The sequence below is a fragment of the Corvus kubaryi genome, unplaced genomic scaffold (assembly GCF_017639235.1).
Source record: "Corvus kubaryi isolate FWS band 111438036 unplaced genomic scaffold, C.kubaryi_AGA036_p1.0 37395, whole genome shotgun sequence".
NCBI classification, from domain to species: domain Eukaryota; kingdom Metazoa; phylum Chordata; class Aves; order Passeriformes; family Corvidae; genus Corvus; species Corvus kubaryi.
The window spans coordinates 1,204,916-1,217,699 of NW_024581134.1; the positions used below are offsets into that span (position 1 = coordinate 1,204,916).

At 39.4% G+C, this 12,784-nt stretch overlaps 1 protein-coding gene across 6 annotated transcripts in view; it reads right to left on the reverse strand.

The window, feature by feature from the left end:
• The window catches only part of AFF2 (AF4/FMR2 family member 2), a 303,503-nt gene extending 298,762 nt beyond the window's left edge, over positions 1-4,741 (reverse strand). The window contains exon 1 of one of the 6 annotated variants that reach the window (XM_042040192.1): positions 4,536-4,741. In XM_042040192.1, coding sequence (XP_041896126.1) covers positions 4,536-4,558 — 23 coding nt within the window. In that variant the 5' untranslated portion in view covers positions 4,559-4,741. The remainder of the gene's footprint in view (positions 1-4,535) is intronic. The other 5 variants (XM_042040191.1, XM_042040196.1, XM_042040197.1 and 2 more) reach the window with 5 other exon arrangements.
• Positions 4,742-12,784: the final 8,043 nt, after the last annotated feature.

Consider the following 12,784-nt stretch of genomic DNA (forward strand, 5'->3'; position numbering starts at 1 on the left):
GGCCCGAGGCAAAGCACTCTAATAAAACCCTGCATACAGCATGTGTTTGGTTCCTCCAAATTCTATTAGGAAAGAGAAGCGTAAAGGGTAATGAAAGACATGTCCAAGAGGCACTCATATCAGCCCTCTCATTTTATATTTGGCATAACACACATGGCCTTATTCCAGCGGCACAAATCATTCCTTGTTTATACTACCACCTATCACAGAGAAGAGCAGTAACTACAGCCGAAAATGGCCAGCCATGATGTTAAGGACCCTGATGCTTTGGGCAAATAAACCTTCCTCCAACCGACAGAACCCATCCTGCCTCTGGAACACCCACTGTCCTTTGCACCTACAGAGAATGTGTGCTCCAAAGGAGAAGGGAGCCAATACGTGCTGCCAGGCAGCTCAGCCAGCCCTGCCAATCTTAAATTCTACTCTAGTAGTATTAAGGGTGGAGGGATTAAGTGCTTTCTGTATTCCTATGCAATTCTACTTGAATATGAATGCCCACTTGCTTTTTACTGTTTGCATTACGAGAAAAGGCATATTAAAACAGGAGTTTAATATTGATATCACCACTCTAAGACTGAGAGAGAACAGCTGTATATATATACTTGCCAGTAAATTAGAAGCCAAGGGTTGGAACACTACCCAGGGCCTCACTCTTGGCTTCAGAGGCAGGTAAAACACTCAGGCCCACACAACCGCATCTTGCTATTACAACGCCACAGCAGCATTGATTTTGGTCCTGATTTACAGCATCATTTGTTCTTGATAAGAGCCACTTGCCAGCACTACTCAGAAAAAAGTAAAATACAATCTAGGAGTGGAAATTAGAAACAAGAGAGGATAAGAGGCTAAGAACTGCTAGAAAAAATGTGTCAAGATTTCTGTATTTGCAGGATAACGTGTTCTAGGTACAAGCAAGTTTATTTGCTCAGCATTTATTACTGTCTTCTCAACAGTAAAATAAGGATAAAGAGCATTCTGATGACTTAGTCAAAAAGTTACTTAATTTCACTGTCACTTCTTTGCCTATAGTGTATTTCAGTGTTTATTTTAAAAACCACTCTGTAGTGTTTACATAACTAATTATAATAGCTTCTGTAGAGAATTTCTAATTTTTTTTTGTGTGTAAACAGCCTTTTAAGCCATGATCAAGGCTTATTTCAGACCTTAACAATCCTTCAGAGCCATTGCAGATAATCATATAAACACACATTAAGCCAAATTTAACTCATCTACTCAGTAGTGAAATGGTGGCTTAACACTTGCACCTTCCAGCTTTCAAGGTTAAATGTCTCAGCGCTTTATTTCAGACCATCTGAAGTGATCACAACACAATCTAGGCATTTACTAAAATTAAGTTCTCCATCAGAAGTGGGCAGAGCGGAAAACATACACAATGTTAAACAGATATGATTATTTCTACAGCTATACACTTCGGAGAGCTAAGGATACAAAAATAAAATTCAGGCCCTAACTAGAAGTTGATTCAGTGCATGCAGCACAAGGCCTGAATTCAAACCAGATGATTTCTTCACTTTTTAGAGCCAAATTACAAATTTTTGCAACACAGGGTTAACAGCAAAAGTGCTGACACAACACTAAGTGTATAGTGGCGCCTGCAAGCAGCGCTATAATTAATCTAAGTGTACTGTCATTACGCTAAACACTGCTTCTGCAGGATCATTCCAAACTGTGAGGCTCTTTCTCTGTTTCTCAGATAACACGCAGTTTATTTCCAATCATATACATTTCCAGTGGCATGATTTGCTAAAGTAACATTAGGTCTTGAAGCAATATCTTAATCAAATCAGAATCTTCTTCTGTAAAACAAATCTTTGGCTCTTGGAGAATTAGTAACATCTAATGCCTTAGGATAGAGATGTGAAACTGTGAGCTGAAAAATGCACTGCTGGAGACCATACTCAGCCTCCTTGCTTCTAGCCATTTACAAGTACATCCATCTAACCTCCTACCTACACACCTCCACTTTATATGGTCATAAACCACCAATGCAATATCTAAATTATACCCTGAAAACTCCAGGTTTGAAATGGGTTGTATGAAAATTCACCTCATGTGGTTTATTCATTTCTGCAAGAATACAAGGCTCTGATTCCTTTTGGACAGAACTCATTTAAACAAAGCCCAACAGCAAACACCCATAAATTAAAGCAGTATTGGTATTTATGAAGAGACACACGTAAACTGAGTGAATTTTGTGTAAAAGACTTAAAAAAAGGAAGGAAGTGGAATCTTGCATATAAAACACCAACTGCATTCACAAAGTTATTAAGTACTTTGTGAATTAATACCTTGAAATATGCATTACAAGGAAAGAAAAAAAATGCATCCCGTCTGGAAACCTGTTTATTCACATGCATTTCAGATTTCTCTCCTAATGCCTCCCACATCCACTGAAGTTATAATGTCTTAATAAACTAAGAAAATATGGGAACAGAAGGAATTTCACAATATCTGTCTGAAGCTACTAATTTATAATGGATATAAATTTATCCAGAATATATTCACTTTACTTCAACAAAAGCTGTATTTGAAGCAATTGTCTGCTTCAGTGAGCAAGCTACTATGAATATGTTTACCGAATTAAAATATATATACCAGAATTACTTATTCTTTACTTTTCATATGCAGGCCACTGATTAAAGACCAGTCAGAATTCTATAGCAGGATTCCTATAGTTGTGACTTTAACATGGAACTAGTATGATAAATTCATGTAGATCACTTTGTAGGACTCTTAGACTCTTCAGTGTAGAGCTGGGTAAATTTATTTTAAATGTATTTTTGAAAAAATACAGAGGAAAAGTCAATGACCAGATGAGAAGCTGTGGCCACTGAGCCAGCACTGACCACAGAGTTGTTCTGCACCTTCACCCTTTGCAGAGTTGCAACAGCGAGAATTAGACAAAACATCTTCAGAAGCACGTGTTTAAAAGACACAAACACCACCAAGCAATCATTCACACTAAAGGTTGATGTGCTGTAAAGTCAAGTTATATTTTTCCATCAATAAATGTATTTCATCCAGTAAACAAAGAGGACTGCAGTACACATCCACATACATACATACTGGGAGAAGCCACAAAACATGCCTGATAACTGTTCTACATTTCAAGAATGAATAATGATTACAGGCATATGGTCCTAACCCACGGTGTGTCAAAACCTAGAGCAAAGTAATATTAACAAAGTAATCATACTTATTCTTTCATATCTAAAGATGGCAGTCCAGAAACATTTTAATTTAGCAACAATTTTGCTCCCCTCCTTGTGTTGGCAGTGGCATTCATGCAACTGCACAGGCAGATAGACCAGGAAATTAATCTGGCTGCAAAGCAATTTCCCTCCCTCCCATTCCCACCCCCACAAAAGAGAATGAGCAGGACCATTCAGCTGATCTGATTCACAACATGACATCCTAAAGCCAGTAGCAGCACAAGGCAGACAGAACAAATGCACGGCTGGGGTAACACCAGAAGGCAGGACAGTATTTGTCATGTATGTGTCAGATGTAAAGTCAATGAACAAACACATCTACAATTGACAGTGTCCAGGCTGTGATATTTTATAGGTGCTTACATGAATATCCAATGTTCATTATTCCCTTTGTCTTTTCAAGCTTTCCAACTCTCACCTTTGGAAATCCAAACTACCTCTGGTCAGACAACCACATATAAAATCCCTGTAACAGCTATCAACATGACCATGTCCTCTGTGCCAGGCAGCAGCAGCACATCAGGCTATTGCTACTGAACTGGAATGGCCAAACTCTGCCAGCTCTGTTACAGCCTGTAGGCACACCTGTAGTTAGGAAAATTAAATTTAACATCCACAGTACAGACACAGAGTCCACCAATTTGCTAGGTGGGGTAATCCTCTGAAGTCTAGACCACCAGAAAGCTGCTGAGAAAGAACATCCTTTGAGAATGGGAAAGGCCAATGTCCTAAAACATTCAGAAAGAAGTGACCAAGGGTGTACTGTCCCCTGTTGACTGAAGAAAGATGTCAACAGCAAAAGACAAGGTGGTTAAATTGTGTGCCAGGTGATGTTCCATCACTAGTCACACCTGGTTAACCCTCCACATCACCAGGTCACAAGTGTGCCTGAGAGGACAGGTGAGCACAGCAGGTTTTGACAGCCAGAGATAGGTCCTCAGCTAATGCCTCCACATCTACTTAATCCACTTCACGTTTCTAACATTCTTTCCTCAGCAGCATGAAAGATCTGCTAAAACCAAAAGCAGCCAATGACAATGGGAAGCAATAAGTGCTTGGGACGCAAAGCACCCCACCATGGTGTGGAAGCCACGGTCACCCAGGTCCTGTTGCCCCTCAGTGGCAATCTGTTCACTCCCACGGCACAACAGCAGATCACATCTGTCAGCCAAGACAAGAAGTAGGAATCCTGGTCATTTTGTCCCATTCCTACCAGCTAGAAAACACAAACACTTCCGACCAAAGACCCAACCACCCTCCCCAGGTGAATCCCAGGCCACAAAGCTACAGGATCAAACTTACTTCTGGTGCTGTGACTGCTGCATTTTTGGTTGTGTTGTAGCTCATCTTCAGGCAGGTGCATAGAGGCTGGTTCCTCCAGGATACCCTCTTGCTGGCAAGAGCAGCAGCCTCTGTCCTCTCAGGGTGCTGAGACTCCCAAAGTCATGCTTTCTCTGTCACCAGGTTATTACAGTAAAGCCACAAAGTACTATTATGGCAGCAATGTTTTTTGAGGGTTTTGCTGCCTTCAAGGAGACAAGATGGGCTCAGATATCTCACATCAGAAGAGGGCTGTAGGCACCAGATCATTAGTGGGCAGATACAACCCTGAGTCAGAGCCGTATGCCAGCCCTAAAAGGCAGGAGCTCAGACATCATCGTGTATCCTGCATTTGCTAGTGGCTAAATCTAGTGATTAGTCAGCACCGAGAGCTGCTGAATCACTCTTCAAAGGCACCTATCTCCCTGCTGACATCAGCGAGGCAGCCACGAACTCCACTGAAATAGCCTGGGCTGCTCAGCTGCGGACTTTTACTAAGCTTGCACAAGGCCTGAACTATGGTTCAGAAATCTGATCCCTGACCTGCCACAATATACAATAATAATATTCACATGCTAGCAAAAAGATGCATATAATCTTGTATTAGTTGTTCATAAAATTTTTCTGATAACATAATTTGAGATGTAACGCAATATTTACATTCAGTCTTAAAAATTATTGATTTATTTTAAAGTCTTCTAAAGTTCTTTTTAATTCAGATTCTATCTCTCGTTATTAATTGTTTGGGTATTAATTATTTTAGATTAAATGGATGTAGGCATTGATATTCACAGGAGACAAATGACATACTAAGCAGATGAGACAATTAGCATGAATTACTTCAATAGCGTGAACTCCCCAAAAATCTCTTTTTTGATTAAAAAAAAAAAGAAATTCACAAGATTAATATCATATTTTATTACAGTGATTCTTTAACATTTTACTGACCGTGACAGACTTCACCTGGTTAAATCTGAATTCTGTCAATTCTCATAGTCACAAAACCCAGTCTTAGAGATAAGGTGCTCTCCATAGGGGCCAAACAAAAGCTAATCAATATTTTCTAGCTTTAGGACAATCTTTGAGTCAAGATCTGTGCAAGGAAAATCTTTAGCCAATTCTTAGAGGAAACCAACTACTTAGAAATACATAATAAGCAATTAAACTTATTGCTTCAGAATTTAACAGGAGCTCTAAAGAGTGGCAATTATTTTTGCATGCTAGTGGATGAAAATAAGTGTAAACAGCACTAAAAATGATGCATGAGACAGAAAATATTTGTGACGTAAATCGGAAAAACTAATAAAGTAAAACTCCTGCTCCTCAGCGATAAAACCAAACAAAAGGCATGTTGGTGTACAGGGGCTTTGTTCATGACAGAATTTTGGTATTGTTCTAACATCTACTTTGACAGAAAATGGCTGTTAAGCCCTGTGTAAAGAATACATTTTAAATTTTTCTTCTTCTCTGTTTCTTTTTTATATCTGAAATCAATTAAACAATAATTAAGAATTGATTTTAGAATGCTTAATCCTGTACATTTGTGCAATTCTTTTCTTAAGTAGGCTTTTGTTCCTTCTGGGGAGACTTAAATATCATTGAATAAAATCCTCAGGACTTTTCTTACCAAACAGTGGGATTTATAACAGAGAGGTAAATCCTCCTCTCCTTTTTTTCGAGGAGTGCTCCTGTCAAAGTCAACGACACTGCAACATCCTTGAAAAGCAACAGAGCTCACACTGTATCACCCACTGGAGTCAACAGGAGTGCCAGCAGGATGATAAACGGAGCTATGTTTCAGAAGCACTTTAACACCTGAACAGAGACAAATTAGAAACGCTTAGGGGAGGTGTGTACAAGAGAGGTTAATACAATTCCACGGAATGTTGCAGCTCAGTTCACATCTCCAATCTGTCCACTCACGGTGTGGCAAAAAGTCAATATATGTATTTCAAGAACTATCAGTAACTTCCCCACTAAATCCTGGTTGTACTATGACCATGGGAGGCTTCCAAAAGATGCAAGTTACATCAAACAGACACATCTAATATGTCTGTGCTTGAAGACTGTGAGAAGGGCCCCATCTGACCACGAGAGGGAGAATTGAATCATACACATTGTTTATTCACACACATTTCCATCTCAAACCAAGTTCACAAGGAGTGCAGTTCATAACTTCAGTATACTCGGGGGACTCAGGGCACAGCACTGATCCCTGCTTGGATACGCTTAAGGGAAGAGGGAAAAAAACCAAACCCCAGAATCTCCCTTTTATCAAAGGATGTTGAAGCACAGTCAGGAATGGTGGGGGTCAATAGGAAAACACCACTTGAACATACAGGGTATGAGCTTCCCTAAGGATCTTAGGAAAGACTCAGGAAAGCTGTCACAGATTTTTTTCAGATGCAGCCATGCTTTGTGGTTTCCACCTCAAAATAGATACCGGTGTTTCTCTCCTGGGACTAACTATTTCCAAAGTGCTGCTGATGTTCCATCCAGTCTGTATGAGTGGCTGGCTAATTTTGATATAGGCTTTTAGACACTGGGTTTAGCTCCTAAAACTTCTGCTTGTTTGGATCTTGTCAGTCCTATTCCTCATTAGGAAGACAGCAACGATTATGATCAGAGTCCCCCCAAAACTTCAAAGATCCTGATGACAGTATTTTCCACGAAGAACATGGACATTGAAACCTGATCTTTTCCTCAAGTCTACAGATCCAGAGTTTGCTGATAACCCCTTTTCGGGCCCCCTGCAAAGTTCATCTATTTTCTGGCTGCTGGAGAAGTCACAGATTGAGCAATGTATGAAGCTGTCATGAGAGGTTTATGTTTATTACATTTATTGCTGCTGATAGCAATAACTAAGAACAGTCCCCACTGTACAGGACTTTGCAGATCTGCAATAAGTTCTTGTGTTCTGGTCGAGTTTCAGTGCTTGGAGAAGTGCAGAGTAATGGATGCAAATAAATAAATAACAACATGTGGGGTTTTTTACCCAGCTTCAAAACACACTCCCATTCCTCATTTTTCAGGATCAACCATTCCTCACACTCACTCCTGAGGATTTGCTTTATTTACAAAAGAACTCATAACCATATGACAAAGTCTATCTCAAAGCTTCCTGGGGTTATTTGTGACTGGAATTATCACAGACCAGTTATGAGAAATTTGAGGCAGTATTAACTATAGAGCATGTTTTGTTTGTTGGCCAGGATGTCTGGACCTTTTACTGTACTCAAATATATTATGTAAATCTCCAGCCAGCAAAAGGAGATGGGAAGAAAAGCAAAGCACATCACAGTAGATTTGACTGGGTCCCAAACCGTACTTGTCAGCAGACAGATCTGGAAACCCCATCCCAAGCCAACAGTAGTTTTTTAACCTACTGATGTTTAATGAACATCTACTTATCTTCAAAACAACACGTGATTTACATTCTCCTGCTTTGGAGGCATGCAGCTCATTTTTCTCCATTGGATTTTTTTTTTTCAGAACACAGCTAAAATCTAATCCTACTCACAAAAGCCAGCCTGAATCTGACATGCAACAGCAATATGGGAACACCTGAGCCACATTTCCTATGCCACTGCAGCTGCAACAAAATTAATGAGCTGACCTATCTCAGAAGGGAGCAAAAACAAACTTTTCCTTCACAATAGCAAAAGCTTTGTTCAGAAATAGGCCTACTTACATTATTTCATGTTACCCAGTTATATATACTTAAGCATAGGAGAGGGCATTTTGAAATCTGAGACACAGAAAACCAACTGCTGCTAAATTACTATGACATGGCTATACTGAAGCTTGGAAAACCACAGATCACCAGCCCATTTTCCAGTTGTGTGGAGAAAGCAGCTTCAACTCCCATCCTGTGTGATGCTGCAAAGAAGCATCTTAAGAACATACAGATATACTGTACACACATGATAAATAATATACATGCCCTACACCATGCATATGTATACATAATGCATATATGGATATTATCCATATACATATATGTATACATATACAGCACACAATACCAGCAACTACAAAGGTGTGTGCATACATTTACAGAGCTATATACGAGATCTCTAAAGCCCAAGAACTCTCCCTAGCACACACTCAGGGCCTGTTTATGGACAGTGTATCCCAGATAAAAGTGCAGCACGTCCCCAGAGCTATGGGGCAGGGAATGGCATGGGGCTGACACATGCCTCCCCATGTCCCTGGAGCAGGGCACGCAGGACAGGGCTGGAGGGCACAACCACCGATCCATGACCCTGATCTAAGGGTTTCTTCAGAGGCAGAAGGGGGGAGGTCCTGCCCCCAGGGACTGCCAGCACTGACACAGCAGAATCAGTTTATTTAGGTGGGTATTTTTTGGAAGTTCAAAAATGTGCAAAGAAGTTTTAGTGAGTTTTGCAAGTCCTGCTGAAAGCAGAGGTTCTCAATGGACCAGCAAAGTTGGCCAGTGATACTAGAAAATACCAATGCCAGCACTTCTGATAAGCAGGTTAGCCTGCAATGCTTCAGCTGCTATCCTTGGTGTCACTAACTGCTTCATCCTCAGTGTAATTGACTCCAGGGGAAAACAAAAGAGGGGATTTTGTTTTGTTTTGACAAATCCACTGCAAGGCACCACACTAAGGTGCCAAAGGCTACTTTGTATTTACAATGCTGATGATATGCACAACTCAGAAGTTTCCTGACCTCAAGTACAAACACAACATGAAAGGTGATATATCAAACTGACACTATCACAGCTAGGAAAAAAAAAAAAAAAGAAAAGAAAAACACCTCAGATTTATACCAGGCTTGCCTGCCTAGCATAAATACTAACATCAAGCTTGCAGGCTTTGTTATACTACTGTTAGAAATTGTGTGATACAGCACAAGGGCAAAACAATCCAAAGCCGAACGGAAAGTGTTTCCAAGCATAAACTTAGAGGAACAAGAGGAAGAAATTTGCTGAACCCAGAAAGGAACTTTCAAGTTCACAGAAGTAACAGCATATTCAGGCCTCCAGTACCCTCCCCCTTTGTCTTCATGCCTCATCTTAGCTCCAACCTGCAGGCTGTGGCATCCCTGTTTATTGCTCCCACACTTTTTCCACTGTACCCTTGTGCCTGTGCAAGTCCTAGCCCTGCAACAAAGGGTTTCAAGCAAGCCCTTCAAACACACACCTCCCAGAAAGTCCCTGTACCTCAGGCTTCTTTAAATTGAGGCATTAATAAAACCACTACTGGAAAGCCCAAAACAAGCTTTTTTCTGTCCCCAGAAAAAAGTTCTTGTTATCTTATCTGGAATCAAATAGAGTGATCCCATGCTCAGACTGGCACTCACTCCCTCTGTACATTTGGGGCATTTTAATTTTTAAGAAAGAGCACTCATGGATTTTGAGCTGTCTCTCAATCAGGTCCAACAGCACAGGCCAGAAGCTGCTCCACTGTGCTCCAGGATGCTCCAGTACATCTGAGGCAAAAGGGAATTTTTTTTTATAAGAAAGTAGGGATAGATAAAAATAGCACTACACAGCATCTAAATGAAAGTAATAACGAACAGAAAAATTTGCAGTTGTAATTGTATTTAATGTCTAAATGACCCATTTGGAGAGAGACATTAAAATAAGTCACTCATTCTATAAAAGATAAAATAAAAGCATCGATCATAAGTGCGAACATAGTAAAAGCAGACATTTATAAAATTTTTTAGTGCTTTATATAACCTTTCACACAGACTAGACTAATTGTGGATATTTTGAAAATATTAATGTTAATAACATGGTGATAGTATTGCATTTCCTCCAAAGAACATACATTTGAATGACAATATTTATAATATGAGCTCTGTATTGTAATTTAATTTAACCATGAAACCAATTTCTGCCTTCAACATTTTATGTTTTACAGTATGAAACAGAACATTATTTGCTGTAATGTAGTTTATTTAACCTTAACCTGATGTGGTGCAACAGTGAATACAGATACACTCAAAATGTTAATAATATGACACACTGAGCTGATTAAAATTTCAATTGTGTTTCCTCCATCTCCTTTGGAAAGTTAATGAATTAATGAATCTTTAAAGGACAGTCAGGGAGGCCTTAAAAAGAAGATGCCTTTTTGAGTAAGGAGAGAAAGTGGCAGATTACAACTTAATGGCTTCAGAATAATGGTAATTTCCCTATTTTCTTCACTTGCCTTAGCTCAGCTAATGGCTTCATTAGTGTCCACACTCTCAAACGAATAATAGAGGACCATGTCACATCCATCTTAGTCACATCACAATAAAACCGTTAAATACAATTCAGCTACCTGCCTTCTGCCAGTCTGGGCTACGAGGCAGAATTAGCAGCACAATCAATACGGAATCCTGTTATTAGATTCTTTTTCCTTTAAAAAAGAAGTGTATCATCAGGTATAATCATGCAGTGCTATTTAACTGCAGTGCACATTTTATGCTGATTAGATAAGTAGAATTACTCAAAATGGACATAAAATGAAGGGGGGGAAAAATACAGCTTACTTTACACCTATACATCAAAAAAACCCCCCAAATTCTGGCTCTTTATTTGATAAAACTGATGGGTTACCTCAAAATCACCACAGATGTATCACATTTTTCATAACATCCCCTCTACCAAATCATTTCACAAACCAGGCCAATTAAGCAGCTAAAATCCTCCTTAGCTTTAGCTACCTCTATCTTGGGAGAAGAAATTCCATTCAGCCAATTAAAATTTTTGGAAAAAATTCAGCGTAACTGAATATAGCTCCATCAAAAGATATCAAGCCTGACGCAACAAGTTCACAAACTGATCTTAGCACTGTAAAAACAAATGGGAATTATGACTTTTTAAAAACATGTTAAAGGCTTTTAATTTTCGAAGTAGTTGAATTTAAATTATTTTGTGATCATTAGTTTTAAACTGGATTTAAGCAGCACTGTGCTTTTTTTACTCATTATATGGTTTGGCCACTCTGTGCAAAATGAAATCTCTGTTCAAGCATATTTTCCTCACTATAAACATATTTTTTACAACAAATAATATGCGGGCTCTTTAATAACAGTGGTTGAAACATGCACACTTGGCAAAGTCTAATGTGCAAGTACTACTATTCTCTACTTTTTATCTGTGGAACCCAAAGGAGCAAGCTCCAACTTCTACCTTGCTGAACTGCAGCTGGCAGCAACACACAAGTAACAGGGGGAGGAAAATGGGCCGTTTAATATACAAGGAAAATCTCAAATGCTTCAGGCAAGATTCTGTTCTCAGATCCACGCCACAGATCCTGACTCCAGTGCTCTGCCCCTTCTTGACCCCAGTATCTAACGCTACCAGAAACTGCTACGGACATGTAGAGGCAGAGCTTTATTGGATCATACCAATCTAAAGCAGGATTTTGCACTAAAGGATTCCTGGACTGATTCCCCAATTCTCTACATAACCCTGCCATAACCACATCCAACTGACGTCCAGGAAGAAACTGCTTTGTAAATCTCCGCACACACGACGTGCTGGGCATCCGCACTTGTCAGCGGAATAAATTTTTCTGACAACATAAATCTGATCCCACTGAGAAACCTTTTTAAAAATACATTATTGACTAAAAATATTTATATGCACCACTTTTCCTGTTAGCAAAGGTAATATATTAACTGCTTTGCCATTACCACAAGTAACTGTAGGACTAAGAGAAAATAATTCTGTATGCATGCTATATATCCATTTCGAATTAAAACACAATGCCAATATTATACTAAATCACAGCAGAAGTCTCAGTCCTAAACAGATCTTGAGTGATACCTGTATTCTAATTTTTTTTTTTTTATGAGCAGTTTGCCAATGATGAGACTTTAATGAGAAGTACTGCTTTCAAAATATGCAGCTATGGGTAAACATGAAATATCCTCTATTTATCATTTCAGTTCTTAGTTGTTATTTTACAAAGAATTAAGTGAATTCCAACAGACAGACAGAAGGGGTACAGAAGATCTGCTTCTTGTCTACCTTAGGTTAAGAAAACCTTATGTATAAAAACCAACTCATAAAACAACCACAACCCAAAAGCTGTAAGAGACAGCTACCACTGTATTTCTCAGATTAGTTCATAGTTCACTGAGGAAGGATTTACTCCCACTGTCCAGGTGTGCTGCCTTGGCCTAAGCAAATTCCCAGCAGAATAAAGGAGGAAAACTCCAAAAATATGTCTGCCTGTCAGACCTCAGAATGTACTTGTTGCAGG